The 19,681-nt window shown below is 38.6% G+C and overlaps 1 protein-coding gene across 1 annotated transcript in view; it reads right to left on the bottom strand.

Moving 5' to 3' along the window:
- Window positions 1–19,533, bottom strand: part of LOC108510823 (uncharacterized) — a 20,103-nt gene extending 570 nt beyond the window's left edge. The window contains exons 1-7 of the mRNA XM_088724372.2: window positions 19,386–19,533; window positions 18,750–19,282; window positions 14,590–14,949; window positions 4,731–4,797; window positions 3,619–3,747; window positions 284–390; window positions 44–121 (exon numbers count right to left, since the gene is read on the bottom strand). Of these exons, the coding sequence (XP_088580498.2) occupies window positions 44–121; window positions 284–390; window positions 3,619–3,747; window positions 4,731–4,797; window positions 14,590–14,949; window positions 18,750–19,282; window positions 19,386–19,533 (1,422 nt within the window). The remainder of the gene's footprint in view (window positions 1–43; window positions 122–283; window positions 391–3,618; window positions 3,748–4,730; window positions 4,798–14,589; window positions 14,950–18,749; window positions 19,283–19,385) is intronic.
- Window positions 19,534–19,681: the final 148 nt, after the last annotated feature.

Here is a 19,681-nt window from a genome sequence, read left to right as displayed (position 1 = left end):
CCAATTCACTATTTTATTGCCAAATGAAGAAAAATACCAATACCATTGATGCTTGACAAATGCTTGAAACAACTTGATCCCTAAGTGTATCGATGATTAGATCACATATGTAGTCAAGAACCTACAAGGCAAATTTATGCAAGTTTCTGATAAAGCTACTGAAAAATGGTAATACGGGAATGGGCAAATTGATGAACAACTCCAGAAGAAGAAATCATGATCTACAATGATGCTCTAACAGTAAATAAAGAAGTAGGATTGCTCTCTAATTTTATCTACTTACTCCATCAAGTAATGGGATAAAAATTTCGAAGCGAGCACTTTCAACGCTGCCTTCATATAATGAGAAAAGAAAGGAATCTCTCATGTCCCAAAATATGATCCTTGCTCCTGGAACAAAAAAAATCTAATTTAGAAAAGCGATTTAGCCATATGTTCAACTAATACTTGATGAAAGAAAGAATCCTGATCATATCAGGTATTTTCCTTCATTAACATCCTTTCTAGAATAGTTATCAATTCTATTTACAATGGCAAAGTGCAACAGGTTCTATTAAATGCCTAACGCAAAGTTTTTCCCCCCTCAGTTGGGAGAATAAAGTGAATAGATTAAGTTTTAAAAATATAGTAATGTAAGCAACATACAAACTACCAGCAGACCACATAATTAGTAGAACTTGAACTCCACTTATAGTAGTAAAACATCATTATGCTCACCATATAGCTCAAAACTATCGGATACAGACTAATAATGACTAGTTAAAGAGTACCTTTTCTTATATAATGTTATTTTTTTAGTGTAGTTTGTGGGAACTAAGTGCTGATCCATCACACCACTAGTTTATTTTCTCTGTTTTAGTTTTTCAGATACATGGTGAGGCTAGTTTTGTAACTTTGTATTAAGCATGGGCGAGCCATACTACATCCATCTTCCCACCATATCTATTTTTTAGATCTGGCTATCTAATGTTGGTACAACTATCTCACCTCTTTCAATGCCACTAATATCCTTCACTTTTCAATGCCACAACTGCCACCACTTTCTCAATATACTCTAGTCATTCTCCATGGGATATTGCCATAGTACCTACTAGACCATATCATCCACCTCTTACTATCAACATCTGTAACTATTGGCAACCATCAAGAAAGCCTCCGGCACAATCTTGTTTTATTTGCTCTTGTTGCTAGTCCTGGTACTATTGCCATTCATTTTAGCTTTGTTACTTGCTTAATGATCACTGTCTACCCAACAAAACAACCTTTCTTACCACTGATGGCTACTCTTTTTACTACCAGCTATATTCAATAATTATTTCATGCCTACTGAAGGCATCAAACTGAAACCAAAGCAAGGATGTGTATTACATGCAGATGGTGTGTCCGCCAGTTGCTAGCATGATATGTACCATGCCGTGCCGAGTGGTGCTAACAGTCGACAAGCATTAGCACAGCAACATACCAAGTGCTACAGCTACCCTGCTACTGCTACATGCCAGTAAGGCATTTGCATGGTATTATCATGCATGCCACAGAAATTGGCACTTAAATCCATGGCCACAAGTACTCAAGAGGTAGCAAGCTACCTTTAAGGAATTAATAAACTTAATGCATTCACAGTTAGGTTCTTGTTCTCTTCTACCTAAGGACGTGCCTGTAACTTATCACAGAGTCAAAGAATAAGTCGGTCCGATCCTAGATACACACGGAACACAAAAAATTATGTTTCATGGCTTGCTGCTTCACCCTGCATTGTTTCATTTGCTACCAGTATTATATGATATTTGCACTTATTACCAAGATGATTACTATTCATTAACTTGCTACTACGATAGTAAACTTTTGGCAGCAAAATTTATTACCTGCAAGGGAAAAATGTGCTCCTTCAAAGTGATCTACTTAAGGCGGCCTACTTGCAGCCACTTCCATGCCTTCATATTTTCCTCAGCATGTGTATTATATGAGCATTCAATTATCTCAGCAAGTTTAGTTAGGCAATGATGGTAGGTAACTGTACCATATTGAGCATGATCATGCCTTTCTGCATAACTGTTCTAATATTCAAGCTTAGTTAGGCAATGGTGCGGATGGATTGCTTATCACTAGCAACAATGCACCTTATATTCAAGAGCCACCTCTACCATTTTGCAATGGACCTTGACTCCACTAAAATCTTATCCTCAGGTTGCTTAAAATAGTGATGCTCATTTATGCTAGAACATAGAGGAAGCATCTGAAAGACCTCATCCATTGTGCCTGCTTACAAATAATCGTGCAGCCAGACATCGTACTCCTGTTAAGTTCTCTCAGACCTAATGCATGGTGACAGTGATCAGCTACATAGAAAGTTTTTCAGGAGATTACACATTATCAACCAATGGACTCCTAATACTAATTAATTACCTAATCTTCAAAACTTTGTTATATACAAGGTATCATTTCATGCATTGCTAACTTTACCACTTGCCCTCAATTTGAGCATATTCTAATGCCAGCTAAGCTAGTGATGTTAATGACAAATGTTTCCTCAATTTACTTTTTTGTTTCTCGAGACTCTCTAACTCTTGTTGAACTAAAGAGCAATGAGACTTTGGAAAATTATTGGATGTTAAATATCATGCCACAACCAACTAGTTCGGCCTGGTTCGGCAGATCATGAACCGAACGGTATGCTAGGGCAACATGGGATGGTCCAATCTGACACTTGGGATGGTGCCCCACTAGACGACCGACGAGATGTCCTTCTGGGACTTAATATGAATCTAGGAAATCGATGGAGAGATGGAAAAGAATCACTTGAATTAGAGAAAATAATATATTCTAGAATAGTAAGTTCAAAGGAAAATCAATCCTAAACCATGAAAAGTTCTCGATTTCAGCAAACAACTTAAAATTTATTATACAAAACCTTATATAATAAGTACTTTTGAAATCTCAATCATTTGCAAAAACAAGATCTTGAAAGATATTTCCAACCAACAAAATTGTAGAGAACCAAAAATGCTCAGGCTGCAGCAGCTAAGCTGGGTGATGGGAGTGATTGTGCTTGAAGAGAATGCCTTAACCTCTTGATCCCCTACCCTGCACCCCTAAAGAAAGAAGAAACAAGGAAGGAAAAAAAAAAGCAAGGAATTCTTGAACTTCAAGTCCTACAGCAGTCTTTTATATATATTTTTATTCAAAAATCAAAAATTTAGTGACCCAACTGGGTCTGGATGCTCAATCCAAACCCATTACATATTTGACCAGGTAGGTTCTGTTTAACCCTGATTTGCTGGGTCATGAAACCCAAACCCAGTTTTTTACTGGCAGGTTCGGGCAGGTTGGTGGGTTTGGCTTGAGTTTTGTCAGCCCTACTCTCATCTTTCATGTTCTTTTTTCCTGCAACTTTCTGTTTTAAATGGTTACCTGGAGGATATAAAATTGATATGAAGAACCCCCTCACCGTCTGCTAACCATTCTCCCTTTGTGTTTAATAAAAGACTATGTATATGTACATTTCCCAAAAGCAATAATTCTGATGCAGAATACTTCAAAAAAAAAATTTCTCAAAAGAAAAACAAAGTACCCAGTTAGCAAACAATGTGATGATGTATTGTAAACAAATTGGTAGCTTACCAATGAAGTCAGTAATTGTATCACTTGCATCTACTGCACTTCTTCTGATGTCATCGAAAATAGTAAATAGTTTGTCAACTGGTTCACTAGATATGGATAAATCTTGCTTAGCAGCTCCAAAAGTTTGACCTGCACAAGACAAGCAATTTGACAATGTCAAAACTGCAGCAAATATTAAGAAATCAACTTAGAGATGCTACCCCAGAAACATTGGCTATGCTTGTCACGACACTGAGACATACATTAGATGGATCAGAACATATTAGGCCAACATTAACCAGAAAAGAAAATGATTGGAATCAAATAGCAATTAGCATTCAGATATCACTAACAAAATCGTAAGATTAGCCATATATCAACCTGAAAGAAAAAGACTCCTTAAAAGTAAGATAAATGAGAAGGGAAAGATTGAGAGAAATACCACAAGGTAAAAAAAGGTCAAAGAGTATCTCTCTTTTTACCATGAAAAGAACAAAGAAAGGAGGCGAAAAAAATAAGAGAAAGAACAAAGACAAAAAAACTGAAGTTAAATGCCTAGAACAAACTAGTGTACAGTGAGTAGTGCATCTGGGAAGGCAATTCTCTAATTCCAACAGCCTCATGACAATAAAGAAGACCCAATAAAAGCAAATTCAAATCATAATAATTGGTTATATCAAATTAGATTTAGCATTTGAATTAAGCAAATTGTTGCCATAATGGACATGGATGAGGTATAATAATTGTGTTCCAAGCATCGCATGTATCTATCCATTTTTTCTTCATTATAAACTCAGTTGAACATGATTTTTTTTCTCATCATTAAATATTTACAGTCCCTCACACAAGGTTTTAAGTACTAGTAGGACGGGGCGTTCTACCATCCTGAATGTTGGGATGGGATGAGTCGGAATGGACCAGGACAAGATATCCACCATCCTGAATGTAAGGATAGGAGTTAGGAAATGGACTAGGATAGGATATCCAGCATCCCAAGTGTAGGGACGTGAGGCGTTCCGTTACACAGCAAAACCCGGATGGCCTTGTTCCCTGGTATTTAAAACCTCGTAAATATGAATCAAATGTAATAAAAATAACAATTTGAAATATCCCCAAAATACTGAGATAGTTACCTGATTGAGCAAGTTCCCAAAATTGCTTTACAGAATCTTCTAGTGTATCAAGTTGATCTCGTATGTACTGCATATTTATGAATAAAACATAACTTTAAGAAAAAGCTATATAACATTACAAGTTTATGAGGCGAACTTGAAACAAATAAGCAAGAGTTGTTGAGTGTTTTTCAATGTTATATTACATAGAGATGCATGCTAACTTTGATCAATTTTGTCTGTGTTATAATTTTTAGAAAAATGATCCCTGAGTGTGAAAATAAAAATATTTAATTTGTGAAAAAAATGCAATGAAGTAACAGCACAGCTGGGCATGATACAGCATGTTACCATCACCTAATTTCCAAGCCAACAATAGGACAACAAAAATTAAGAATCCACATTATCTACATAATATAAAAGTTTTATAAGTCTAAAAGCCAAAATCATAAATTCAATTTTCTTGTTAATGCACCAACTAAAGCATTAAATGGCTGGTAGTGCTAGAGTGCATGAATCAAGAAGACCATATCGAACCATCATCAACCATGATCTAAACATCAATATTGACTAAAATCCTATGAGATCAAGTATTTATGAAATAGAAATTATATTAAACCATTTAGTTTGTTATTATTGAAAAATCTTATCCCTTGATAGGAAGAAACCTCTTTCATGATTTTGGATTTTACATAAATTAGATGTTGTAGAACATGATTGGTGGCGTAGATTCTATATTGAGGTGGCTCACCATGTATTTTGAACCAATAGGACTTGAACCAACTAACCAAAAGTGAATTGTTCTGGAAGTTTCTTCCCATGCATTTCTTCTTTGCAAAAAGGACAGAAAAGATACTTTTACGAACAAGATACCTGCCTAGATTTGCTCTACCATCCGAAGAGTTCAGATTTCAGACCCATAAAATTTTAGTCCATGTGCTTTACGATATCCAAACCACAGTTAATAGTATAGGTCCTCAATTGCTTGTCCACCATGCATTTTGACATGGCATGTTACTGGGGGAAAAATCCGTTTGTAACCATTCAATGAACAGGTAAGAGATCTTGGTTTTTTCCCCCCATGTTGCAGAATGGATCATAATCAGATGGGTGAATTCCCATTTTAGATTTCCAAACATGTACATCAATTGTATTTAAGCTCAAATCTCACTACCAGATTTGTTGTTCAACTCTCTTTGAAATGATAGGAACCCATAAAATGTCGCACCTCTATTCTAAAATGGATCGATGCTAATAATGTTTTCCTACTTTCCTCCATTTTAGACATCCTAATCCTACTTGAAGTCCACCCCAGTCATGTTGCATGCTTCATTCATTCTACCATATTGGCAATGATTTACAGGTTGGCTCCAAAGTCACTAAACTAATGTAAAAGTAGTTTGCATGCCCTCAAATAGTGTTGCATGGGCATGAACACGAGAATTGGATTCAGACACATCCAATTGTTTGAATTGACAACAGGAAGAAAAAGAATATTTGGGAGGCATAGGAAGAAAAAATTTCAACTAAACTCTATATGTTAAGTATTGTATAAAAAATTAAATGAAATAATTTATAAAGGTCATTTAATGTACATGCTTTTCATTTAAGTTTCTTTTTCACCTCACATCTCACATTATCATAGCAACTTGAATTCCTTGTTAGTCCACCTCTTCACCAATCTCTAAAAACAGCTACTAAATATAGCAGAAACTCTCGGTAGCACAACTCATAGGTTGACAGACTGCTGAAAAAATTCACATATACAGAAAACAATAATTATCGAATAGTGATTTTTCTTGAATCCTTGATGTAGTTTTTGGTGCAAACATTTCAGTCTGAAGTGCATTCAAGTATTCAAGTTGCAATAGCAAAGAGCCTTCCTTGAGGCTAGAGGATCAACCATTTTAGTATGTTAAGACAGTATTTACCGTGGTGGCAAGATGTGCGATGCCCAAGTTTATATAGAACTGAAAATGCTATTGCAGTGCATAGGAATGTCACTTCTCCATGTGACAGTCCGAAGCACATTTAGAGACACTCTCCAATTGAACAAGTCAATGCGCCTGACCATGCACCTGCAGCCATTGGCAGGTCGAGTGAATTGAGGACCTGCTATTCCCTGAAACCCATTTGACCTGCATGGGTCGAGCGGCTGAACTGGTCAACCCGGAATAGGCTAACCCACCTTCCACCCACCCGAGTTAGTAATGCTTTTCTTTTTATAAAATGAAAAACCCAAAAGGGATTCGGTGTGTTTGGAAAAGTAGCAGGGCCAGGGCTCTCAATTATTTGATGCCCTAGTTTTGGGGAGTGACAGCATGGTCCTTGTCCTCTGCCATCCCCATCCTTCACCGCTGCTTGCCGCTGTTTGGTCACTGCTAGCCGGAGGCTTCTCCCCCTCTCCTCTAGTCCACCAGTTGGCCTTTCTTTTCATTTGGACCTTGGACCCATCAATTGGCCCCTGGTTAGTCACCAACCATTGCGCAGCGGCCACTTGCGGCCGCCAGCATTGCATGTGGTCAGCCACCGGCATTGGCAGGCCATGAAATTTGTAAGATAATGTTGACATGGATGATGTCCTTATATTGAGATTTATTTTGACATCATGAAGTTTTTTCAAATGCTACAGAAAACATAGATATGTTGTGAGATATGGAATCATTGAATCTAAATTGTCGATTTAATTAAGAAGCAAGCAGTGAACAAGGATCTGTTTTTAGATTTTTTATTCATATATCATACTCAAGCTTTTCTGAATTTGATCCCTTATCATGAACTTATATTTTTAATTTTTAATCACAGAAATATCTTGGTTCAAATGAAGATTTCTTGATTATGAACCATGTGGATTTTGTTATGAATTAAAGTAAGATTCTATAAACTTAAAATAAAAATTTTATTTACATATGAACGCATGCAAAGATCATTTTGGAATTATTGTACTATTTGTGTGTGTGTTTATGCGATAATAGAAAATATCATCATTTTACTATGTAAATGCTAAAAAACAATTGAATTATTGTTACACTTTTTTTCATATTTTTCTATTTTGCTCTTTTAGAATTTTTAAAATTTTAACATTTATGCACTTATGTATTTATTTATGTTGCCATGACGAATTAGGTTGACCATGGTAGAGTTGCTGACCCACAACCTGCCCGCTAAACTGGATCATTCCAGGTCAACGAACTTCAAGCACTGGTCCAAAGCTAGTCAATTGGTCAGTTGGAGTACAACCTCAAGGCTCTTTTTCCAACTCAAATCAGGTGTGACGAGATTTCACGGCATAAGCAGCATTTATATATATACTTCAAGTCATCTGGATATCAACTTTAAACTCTTCATCGGTTTCATCAAAATTCATGCTCTTATATCCTACTAAAGATGACATAGATTGACTACTGGCATCATGCTCTCAGCCTCCTACCTATGCACCAAATACTTCCACTGCATATGAGCTCCTCTTGAGCACCATTTTGACTTATCATGAACTACAGATTTAAAGCACAACATATACAAAACAGAAAAATTTTGGAGGATAGGCAATTTTGATTTATTTATTGCAATAATTTTCTCCATTGAACAAAACAAAAGCAAACACCATCAGATAGCATGTTGCTTTCTAAGCATGGTTCATATAATTAACCAATAGCAACTGTCTACCCTGTTGCTCACTCCCACCAGATTTGAGCACAGATAAATTTGTTGTAAATAGAGAGATTGGAATATGCACACCATTACAAGCATACGAGAAACAAGAAGATTAATAAGCTTTAGCAGCTCGTGTGGATATATTACACTAGGGGAGCAAGCGAGCAACCTCCTTGTACAAAGAGAGTGAAAATGGAGCTCTATGGCATTTGAGCAAGAATGGAATGTAATTACCTGGGGAGACATGATGTGAAATAGATCTGTACGTATAGTCAAGGTAAGGGATTGAGAGGAGGAGGAGAAGGTGGCAGGGATGCTGACTAAAACAATTAATGGAATATTAATACGACATTGCCCTAGAGGGTGCCAACTAGTGTAGTCAGTGAACTCTTTGAAGCTAGTACCAAGGACCTAGGTTTCAGTCCTGCCCTCACCCTGATTTTGAAGGCAAATGCCCCCACAAGAACATGAATATTCTGGATGATATCAGATAGCATTGAAAAGAAAACTAAAAAGATGAAAGAAATGGATAACATAGAATGAATAGGAGTTATACATAAAAAAAAGGACAAGAAAGAGAAAAATTACAAACCCATATAGATGGAAAACCATAAGCTTCTTGTTTCTATTCATGTTTATGAAGCATTATATCAGAAAACTAGAGAAAGATGGGATGTGATGAAGAAAAATAAAAAAGTTGGGAAACAAATAGAGCATAGCAACGTAAACTCCATATATTTTTTGACGGATCAGGATTGCTTTAATACCATAATTTTATAAATATGCTCCTTTGCGAAGAATTAAGAGTGAATGAACAACTAATGATATTGACGATGCATGTCTCAACCAAAATTAGTGCATAGATTGTATAGAAGCAGTAGAATTGGGGGTGGCAAAATTTTGTGCACCGTGTCTGACTGACACAGACCAACTCTGAAAAGACTACATCCATACAATAAAATCATTGTTCAAAAACCAGGTCGGGACAAAAAATTTATCTGAATCTAAATTCAAGTCTTCCCAGATCTGCATATTCAAAAAATTGAGGCCCTTGCATAGTGCTCTAAATTGGATCAGAGCCTGGTTCTGGATCTGTAAATTCAGATAATCCAGTTTCTTACTATAAGGCTTAATAACTGGGTTGGATTTGGGTTGGTAAATCTGGATATTATGGTGCTTAGAATCGAGTTTCAAAGCTATACTCTCTAGTATGCATCACATTCAATAGTTAGCATTGCATCAAACTGGGTCATACCATTGACCAAATTAAAACCATGTTTGACACCACACACTATATTGATTGAAATCCAGATCTAGATCAGGTTTGGATCAAGCAGAAAACCGTAAACTATAAGGTCTTGTTTGACCAGGATCCAAACTGGACCTGGAATTTTGCCCCCCTTATGTAGAATGCCCATCCTTCTCAGTCCATATTATCTTTTTGGCTCCTAATGTCAAATGGGTACAACATCATATGTAATTGGACAAAATAAAGCCCATTAAATAATTCATAATCACTCCCTTCTCCCTCCAATCTTAATCCTGTTCATCTTCTTTTTTCATCTTCTTTTTTCTTTTCCTTTCTCTTTCCTTTATCTATTTTTATCTTTGATGGGAACCTTGCATGCTGTAGCAATTAACTCTTTGAACTGCAAATCAAGGCTTTGAGCCACATAATTCATGCATTAGAAAAGTTTGTTCCTGTATAGTTTTATCAGAGATAGACCACCTCTGTCTCTATAAACCTACATACAGTTCATAAAACAACAAAGCTCAGGATTTCTTCAAAGCAAAACACTGCTGCACAGGGAACATATGCAATTATACCACGCTACAGTTTAAATAATAGGGCACCTTTTGCATATATCAAAACATAATAAAATTTCCATGGTCTCCATTTCCATGCATAAAACAGAAATCAATTTTCAACATACTACTACTAAATATGCAAGAAGTTAAATATATAATCTACAGGTAGACTGTTTTAAAGAAATGCTACTAATGAAACTGCTAACAGGTATTTCGAATACCAGTAGATGATGTAAAAGAAGATGAAGCCAATACATAATATGCTCATTCACCTGACTGGGAAAATAAGAGAATTGATTGCTTCTATTTACCCAAAAATAACCAGGTTAATGAAAAATTTGAAAGAATGGCACTCACATGCAGAGTGTTAGGTTTAACACAAAGTTTTAGTACTATCAAATCATTTAACTGTTTGGCTATTTTCTCCTCAATAAATGCATGCTCTGCAGACCTTTTCTTTGTGAAAGGATTAATTGACTCTTTATACCATGTTAAAGCTGGTGGGCTGGGATATAACATACGCTTGTCGACAGCACCCAAGAAAGAAAAAACAAACATATCAGTCAAGAACTAGTGCTACAAATATCTAATGCTCTACGCCTCCAACTAAAAGCTGCAAGTTTTGCATCCAGGCAAAACATAACCATATATGGATCAGGTGTTCAATGACCCTAAATTCCAGCTAGTAGATGGCAAGGATAACAAATCAGAAGCACTAGAGCGCATAAAATAACCTAGGACCAAATTGTGCCACAATAAACCAAGCTATTACCATGTATAGATCAGAGAAGCAGGCTCTCACAATCAGCTAACAAGTATAACAGCCAGAGCTTCTCCATTTATGTTATTAATTCAGGCTACACCACCTCTCATATCCAACATACTTTTTGTCCCTATTACGAGCCAATGGACAGAGCTCCAGCTGAAATCTGTAAGCTCAGGACAAACCCAAGCATAGCTCAATCCTCGCATGAAAATTTAAAGTCAAGCTCAAGATGACCCCAGTTCGCTTGTGTTTGGCTTGGTTACACTCTACTAGCATGTTGAAGTTTCAGGTCCTGACAACATTTAAGGAATCCTTCCAAAGGAGTAGTAATCAAGTGTCATACCGATATCCATGTCCAAGTGTTGGGTGCACGTACTGAAGGCTAAATCAAGGAGTCTAAATTACATAATGCACACACAAACACACACACAAAAAAAAAATCTTCATGTAGACCATAGAAAGACTAACTTTAACCAAAGGTTTATTGTAGAAAGGACTCATGATGTAAAACCAATGTTGGTAATTAGAATCATAGCTTCTTGTTATCAAGGTTCCTGCACAACACCTGAATGAATAATTTTGGAATTGCTGGTTTTGTGCCACACCAACAGTTACATTATAAGTTTGCCAAAGCAAAAAACACAATCTTTAGCGCCACCTCTCCAGGACTAGTGAAGGCAATCACCAATGCTTTGGCACATTTGAAATTTGTATTGGTTCAAATAAACTTCATTCAGTTTGACGCCCAATGCAGGATCTAATTGAATTAGAATATCGATAAGAATTTCTTATAAATTCATCTGGACCTTCAACACCGCTTACATTCTATAACTCCGAAGCCTTTAAGCAACTCAAGATCAAATGACAAAGGTAAAATACTAAGTAAATCAAATAAAATAAATTAATGAATCATCTAAATCTCATGTGAATTATAATGAAATGAATTGGCGCGCCTTCTTATCTGAATTCTACCTCTTACATCTCTCATTATTCATAGCTATAATTTCTCACATGAGCCTTTTCATATCAACAACCTAAAGTCGTCCCACTGTAAACATCCTATTTAATTCCTATGATGGCTACATGTATATATCCGATGCTCTGAAACTATAATTACAACTCTTTGATTCCTTTGCAAGACTGCAAAATGCTGATCCATAGAGGCGATCATGACATACGCAGAAGAGGAGTTGAATGACCCTAAATCCTGATTATTCGTCCATGAGGATAACATACCTGAAGTATACAGCACATCAAATAACTTAAAAATTGGGTTATATTTGGATATCTTTATACCCCTTAGAAGAATAACTGTTTTTGCTTCTCCACTAACCTACAAGCATAGTTCCCTCGGTGATCCAATAAAGAACTCTACCTTTAAAAAGATACAACTAATTAGAGAATGGCAACAAGCCAAAAAGCAAACATAAAAAAATTCACTAACTGTTTTTGCTTCTCCCTTAGCCAAGCAGTTCAGCAGCAAACCCAGCAACTCGAAGATAGGTTCCTACTCGTAACTTCATAATTTGTCCAAGGACAAACTTTTTTCAGAAAGACATAAAAAAAGTTGTAAATAAAAAACATCAAAAAGAAAATTTAAAGCCACATCACATGAATTCTGATCACTTTGTAGAACACTAGCAGACCCTTATGCCCAAATTCTTTTTGTCATTAAGACCAAATACAGACATATACATTCTTCCGAAGAACACGTACTAAAGTGTCATATAAATAGCCATGTTTACGAGTTCCACACAGGTGCTCAAGGCTACATCAAAGAGCTAGGATTATATCAATGATACACCAAAAAACTTCACACGGGCCAACATGATATCACTAGTCATGATCATTTTCATACTTCTTATCATACAAAAGATTCACGACACTGTACTAGTAATTAGTAAATAGAATCATCTCTCCCCATTGCTAAGTTTCTTACTTTGGCAGAACACCAATAATCAAATCAATAGTTCATTGGAGCATAACCAGCAATCTATTAGACTATCCATGATTCTAGAAGTATCGATAATTCAAAACATCATTGGTAAGTTTCAATTCCCATTGTCTGGCACCTTTTATCGGCTACTGGCTGCAATCACCAAAAATTTGGCACCACTAAAATTTGTATTGGTTCACATGAACTTCCCCCAGTTCAACTTTAGAAAAGAGACCTAAAAAGATTAAAAAACTTAGATTGTTAATTATAATTTTTAAGAAATTTATTTGGAACTTAAACACCATCTATATTCCACAACATCCCCAGTCTTTAAGAAACTTTGATTCAAATAACAAAAGTAAAGTAGCAAATAATTCAAATAAATCTTTAACAAATAAAGATCCCAGCACTTGATGTGCAATCAAATGCATCATAGCACCTTATTACTGGTACTTCTTTTCTGAAGCCAACCTCTTATTATCTCTGACAATTATAGCAATAGTTTCTCCAGTGGGCCTCTTGGCATTCAGCAACAAAATTCTAAACATCCTCTTTAACTCTTGCAGTTACTACACTTAGATATCCGATTCTCTGCCCCTCCAACTACACAAGGCCACAGAGTCAGCATCCTTAGATATGAGCATACATCGAAAAGCAAGTTAAATTTCAACTATTCAACCCTGAGGCTAACATATCATAAATAAAATAGCAATTAACTTAATACATGAATAAATTGTGCTGTAACACCAAGCTGCTTCGACTTACTAATCAGATCATCTTTACTACAAGTATAACTGCCTTTGGTTCTCCACTAGCTGACAATATAGATCAGTTGACGATTAACCAAAGAATTGTCATAATCCAAGATTCCAGAAAGAAATAGTTCACTAACTTCAGCTCATATATTTCATCTACTTAGATGAAAACATCAGCTCTGCAAGATCCCCACATAAACATCATACACAACCGCAACAAAGCCGGTAAACCCAGCAGCGCAGGAATGGGTTCACACTCCAAAGTTTATTATTAGTTCAAGAACATTTTTTCTAAAAAAATCAAAGGAAATCCGATAATCAAATAAAGAACGACAAAGTAAATCCCGAGCCGCAACACATGAGTTCTGATCACTTCGCAGAACACTAGCAGCACTTTATCCCAAGATTCATCGACAAGGATTCTAGACACGGACATCTCCCATTCATCATAATCCGGAGAAAAAATCTCAAAGAACTCATCAAGAATCATCCAGAACAGTGGAAAGATCCGACCCAAGAACTCCAAGTCCAGTTGCCCTAATCTAATCAAAGAATCACCGAATTCTTATAGCAATCAATACAAGAACATTGATCAAAACATCAAACACCATATCATAAAGCAAAAGCGAGAAGAAATGCACCAGAATGCAAGATCCTAATCGAAGTCCAGTAGAATGAAAGATCCCCGCTTAGACCTCCGAGACGTTGACAAGGGTTTCTTCGGTCGTCGGAGAAGCGAGGATCGTTCTCGGCCTCCTCCGCTTCTCCATCGAAGAGAGAGAGAAAGAGAGTGGGAGGGGATTCTTCTGAGACTTTACACCGGACAAAATATAAAAGCCGAGAACGAGGTGCTAAAAATCAAAATATCTTGACAATCCAAAGATTCCAGAAAGAAATAGTTCACTAAGTTCAGGTCATATATCTCATCTACTCGGATTAAAACATCATGATGTCTCTTACCCGGCAGATAGCTGCGGCAAGAGGGGCCGGGAGATCTAGGGCTACATCATGCCGGGGGCAGGAGCACCGACATCGCGGATGGGGCCAACGAGAACTGGATAGGCCTGGACGAGGGGGGCGGGGGGATGGCGAGGCCGCTGCTAGGGCCTGAGAGAGCGGCGGAGGCGGCATGGGCCTTGGCGTGCAACTCGTCTGGGGGATGAGGCTGATGGTGCGGCGGCCCTCGCGCTCCAGGGTTCTTTGGTTTTTGAATGTCGGAGGGCGAGTTGGAGACGGAGGGATGGATGAAAATAAAAGACTCGGCGAAGTGAGATCTAGTTCGGTGCGTGCAAAAAGTAAGATTTGGATCCAACCTAGAACCTGCAATAAAATATTATGACACGGATGGATAAGATAACTTAAAAATATAATTTTACAAACATAATGATAAATTAGAAATAATTATATACCATGCATAATTAATTTTTTTTTTTCAAAAGTTGTAGGGTATGCATTAGAATTTAATATAAGTGAAGAAAATAAAAAAAAAACTTTTGAGAGTTGATATTAATTATGCCTGAACCCTGAACCCCGAACCCTCAACCCTCAACCCTCAACCCCTAAACCCCAAAACCCAAAACCCAAACCCCAAAAGTTTATTAAATCCGAAACCCTCAACCCGAAACCCTAAACCCGAAATCCGAAACCCGAAACCCTAAACCTTAAACCCTTAAACCTAAACACTTAAACCCTAAAACCCTAAACCCTAAAATCCTAAACCCTAAACCCTAAACCCCGACCACGGAAACCCCGAACCCCAAAACCCCGAAATCCAAAACCTCGAACCCCCGAACCCCGAAACCCCGAAACCCCGAACCTCGAACCCCGAACCCAAAATTCCGAAACTCCGAAACCCCAAACCCGAAATCCCAAACCCCAAACCCCAAACCCCAAACCCGAAATCCGAAACCCTAAACCCCAAATCCCCAAACCCCAAATCCCAAACCCCAAACCCCTAAAACCCCAAACCCCTAAAACCCCAAACCCCAAACCCCTAAACCCTAAACCCTAAACCCAAGACCCTAAAACCTAAAACCTAAACCCTAAAACCTAACACCTAAACCCTAAGACCTAAGACCTAAGACCTAAGACCTAAGACCTAAGCCCTAAGACCTAAGACCTAAGACCTAAGCCCTAAGACCTAAGACCTAAGCCCTAAGCCCTAAGCCCTAAGCTCTAAGCCCTAAGCCCTAAGCCCTAAGCCCTAAGCCTTAAACCCCCTAAAACCTAAAACCTAAACCCTAAACCCTAAACCTCCTAAAAAACCTAAACCCTAAACCCTCTAAAAAACCTAAACCCTAAACCCTCTAAAAACCCTAAACCCTAAACCCTCTAAAAACCCTAAACCCTAAACCCTCTAAATACCCTAAACCCTAAACCCTAAACCCTAAGCCCTAAATACATAACACTAGTGACAAAAATGTATATATATGTCTTCTTTGGCTTAAGTAGTGACATCCTGGGGTCGTATAAACATTACACTAGTGATAATTCTCGTTATTAATTCATGTCTTAGGTTTTCAATTTTATTAGGACTCTTGAAAAATGTCTCTATACGTGGCAAAAATGCAAGATTCTGACCAATAATTGCCTCTTAGGTTATCGATATGTAGTTCCCCTACATTTTATGAAGGCAAATGGCTAAAGATGGTTCTACTTTTCACTTTTCTCATTAGCATATCTAAATCTTTTCATCTCTCCGATCTCCCTCCCTCCCCTGCCTTCTATGCATGTACTATTATTATTTCTTAATCTTCTAATCTGGCGCATGATTTTGATTTTGTAATTTTGTTTGGATCATAACTTGATAACAAATTCTTTGTTGTACATATTGTATATCAAGGATATATGTATATTCATGCTTGGATGTAGTTGATCATCTTAGTTATGTGAATGATTCTCTCCCTAGATGCTCAAATCAGAGAAATCAAAGCTTACCTTCAATTGTTCTTTTTGTTTTCTTCCCTTTTTCCCCTTTTGTTATGTGAAAATTCTTCAAGATGCAGCCATGTATAGAGATGAATTAAAGATTGTGGCTCCACACTCTCTCCTTACATATTTCAGTGATGCTACTACTTTGGTAAGTTCCTAGTTTATCTGTGCAGTCTTTTGGATGACTTGAGTTAGCCATGTATGACTTCCATTTCCATCATCCCTTATCTTTGTTTTGAGGGTCACTCTATCTATGACTGTGGACAAGGAATGCTGAGCCGGTCTACACCAGCTGGTTCAGCCCGTACCGAATCGGTCCGGCCTCTGATCGGATCAGTTCAGGCATAGAAAATGGTTCTGGCCCCATCCGATTCAGCTAGAACTCGGTGCGAACCAATCGGTTCCCACCAAGTCCGATTAGATTTGCCACGGCGCACCGCGCGCGTTGTGGCATGTTTGGCCACAGCGTGCCGCGCTGTGACATATTTTGGCGATCGATTTGGTCTGGTCCGAACTGGTCCGAGCGCCGATTGATATAACACTCGATACTGGTTCAGCAATCCTTAACTGTGGATGCTTACATTATTATGGAGCACAATTAATAGTTACTTTGCAGAATCTAAATAGGACTTTGCTCTTTTTTTTTGAAGATTTTTTCTAATTCTGTTTCTTCCAAGTAACCTTTTCTCTGAAAGCATTATTATGCAAATTTTGCCAATGGTAATCACACACATGCATGTGCGTTGCTACATTCTTTGTTTGCCATATTCATCAAATTAGTTTCTTTCTCATCAGAAGTATGCATGATTTATGCCAAGCAAAAATATTCTGAAATGTAAATCATGTATAATTCTAATATGTGCAAAACTAAAGGCTGCTTTTTATATTTCGAATAACAGTCTTAGAAGCTATAACTTGAAGGATGGCAAGTTTTGTCTCAGTGCCCATTATTAGCAAAAAAACAAAATCAAAACTTTTTTGCAAAGAAGCACCAAGAATTTGTTCTGCTGAATTTTTTTGTTATGCTAATGTTGGAATCACTAGTCAAATTTTGATGCATTATAATAATGCATTTAACACTCTTTCTTCTATACGGCTGATGTGTATCTTGGACAATCCATAAATGGGCTGAAAGGAGGTTTTAATTGATTATCAAGGTGAAACTGTAAAAGTTGTGTATTACATTGAAATAATTTAAGTAGCAAAGGATGGGATAAGGTGGTCTTCGTGATTGGTTTAGACCACAACTTATGACCCGGTCTTCTAAGTAAAGCAGGTCAACTACTAGACATTCCAAATATATTAAAGGTCATGTTTAGGTGATGGAAGCAAATGGATTAAAAGGAATGTTAAGGTGCTGGGCCTGGTGATATTTTTAAATTCTTAGTCCAGTGATCAAGGAAATGAGCCTGATTGCTTGTCTTGGTTCTTAATATCAAAAAGATATGGTTCTGTAGAAATTTAGTAATCTTTTTAGACTTTTATCTTTGCATCATGGGAATTTTATTGCTGGTGCGCATTGTACTGATTCTCCTATAAAATGACCAAGGCTAATCATCTTGGCACTGCATCTACAGACAATTTTTGCTTTGAACTATACCAATAACTGCTTGATAATTAATAATTATGTCAAATATTTAAAACTGGTGGCTACTTTGGTTACACTACTGTTGTGGTTCAAATTTGGCCCAAGAGTGACCATGCCGGAAGAGTCGAAAGAGCTGCCGATTGGGGCGGAGAAAGCAAAAATCCTAAAACCCTCGGGCTAAATCCTAAAATCCTAAATTTTAAAATTCTAAAATCCTAAAATCCGAAACCCCTAAACTCTAAAAATTCAAACTTCTAAAACTCCAAATTCTAAACTCTAAACCCTAAGCCCTAAACATTTCAATCCTAAATCCCAAATCCTGAAACTCTTAAATCCTAAAACTCTAATTCCGAATCCAAAACCTCCAACCCCAAAACTCAAACCCTAAACTCCTAATAATAATCTAGAATGTGAAATAATTTGGTAATCAAAATCAACTTTACAAAAGTGAAGAATTCCTAGTCTGTTCTAATCACTCTGACATATGCAAAATTACACAGAGTAATCAACACAAATGATCTTATTTGACCGATAAATAAAGAAACAGAAATTAAAAAAAAAAAAAGAAGAAGAAGAAAGGGAAGAAAACGAGAGTGCGTACTCTGATAACCACTATTGCTGTGGCTGCTGCAGGTTGTGAGGAGGTTGCTGCTGCCGCTGCAGGTTTGGCGGTGGTGGGGGCGGCATCCAAGGTCTCGGCGGGGCAAACACCGGGACCGCTCCACCAGGCGGTGGCGGCGGAGGAATCCCGCGCCTGGCGGGTGGAGGAGCCCCCATCCCGGGCCTCTGCGGTGGTGGGGGGCCGTGCATCATCTGAGGGGGTTGCAGGCCCACAGGGCGCTTCCCGAACTGGGGTGGGGGCACGGGGAAGGGCGCGGGCGGGGCCACGGGAGACGGGAAGCCGCGCACCTGAGGGGGGCAGACGTCCTGCGGGTAGGAGACGGGCGGGGCAGAGAGCTGCGGCACGGGGGGCCGGGAGATCTGGGGCTGCATCATGCCAGGGGCTGGGCCACCGACCCCGCGGACGGGGCTGGCAAGACCTGGCTGGGCCTGGACGAGGGGGGCGGTGGGGACGCCGCGGCCGGCGCCGAGGCCGATTCCGGGGCCTGCGAGGGCGGTGGAGGCGGCGTGGGCCTTGGCGCGGGACTCATCCGCGGGAGAGCGGCCCTCGACGGTCATGGAGACGACCTCCTCGCCGCGGAGGAGGACGAGGCCAAGGGTGCGGCGGTCCTCGCACTCCTCTCCTCCTTTCTTGGCGTTGGGCCCGGATGAAGAGGGGGCAGCTTGCGGAACTCCTCGCAGTCGCCGAGGACGAGGTTCATGTGGCGGTCGAAGGCCATGAACTTGCCCACCAGCTGCCGGCCGTCCTGGATCGTCACCCGCATCCGCTAGTTGACGTACTGCAGCGTCTTCGAACCCTTCGACATCGACATCTTGGATCGTCTCTCTCGTTCCGCCAGGGTTTTTTGGTTTTTGAATGTCGGAGGGAGAGTCGGACTCGGAGGGACGCATGAAAGAAATAGAATCAGCGTA

Source organism: Phoenix dactylifera, chromosome 7, assembly GCF_051530095.1.
Source record: "Phoenix dactylifera cultivar Ajwa chromosome 7, Ajwa_hap1_PhDact_Kaust_v1.1, whole genome shotgun sequence".
Lineage (NCBI taxonomy): Eukaryota > Viridiplantae > Streptophyta > Magnoliopsida > Arecales > Arecaceae > Phoenix > Phoenix dactylifera.
Note: the sequence above shows the minus strand (reverse complement) of the source record. Positions and strands in the feature narration are given on the sequence as shown.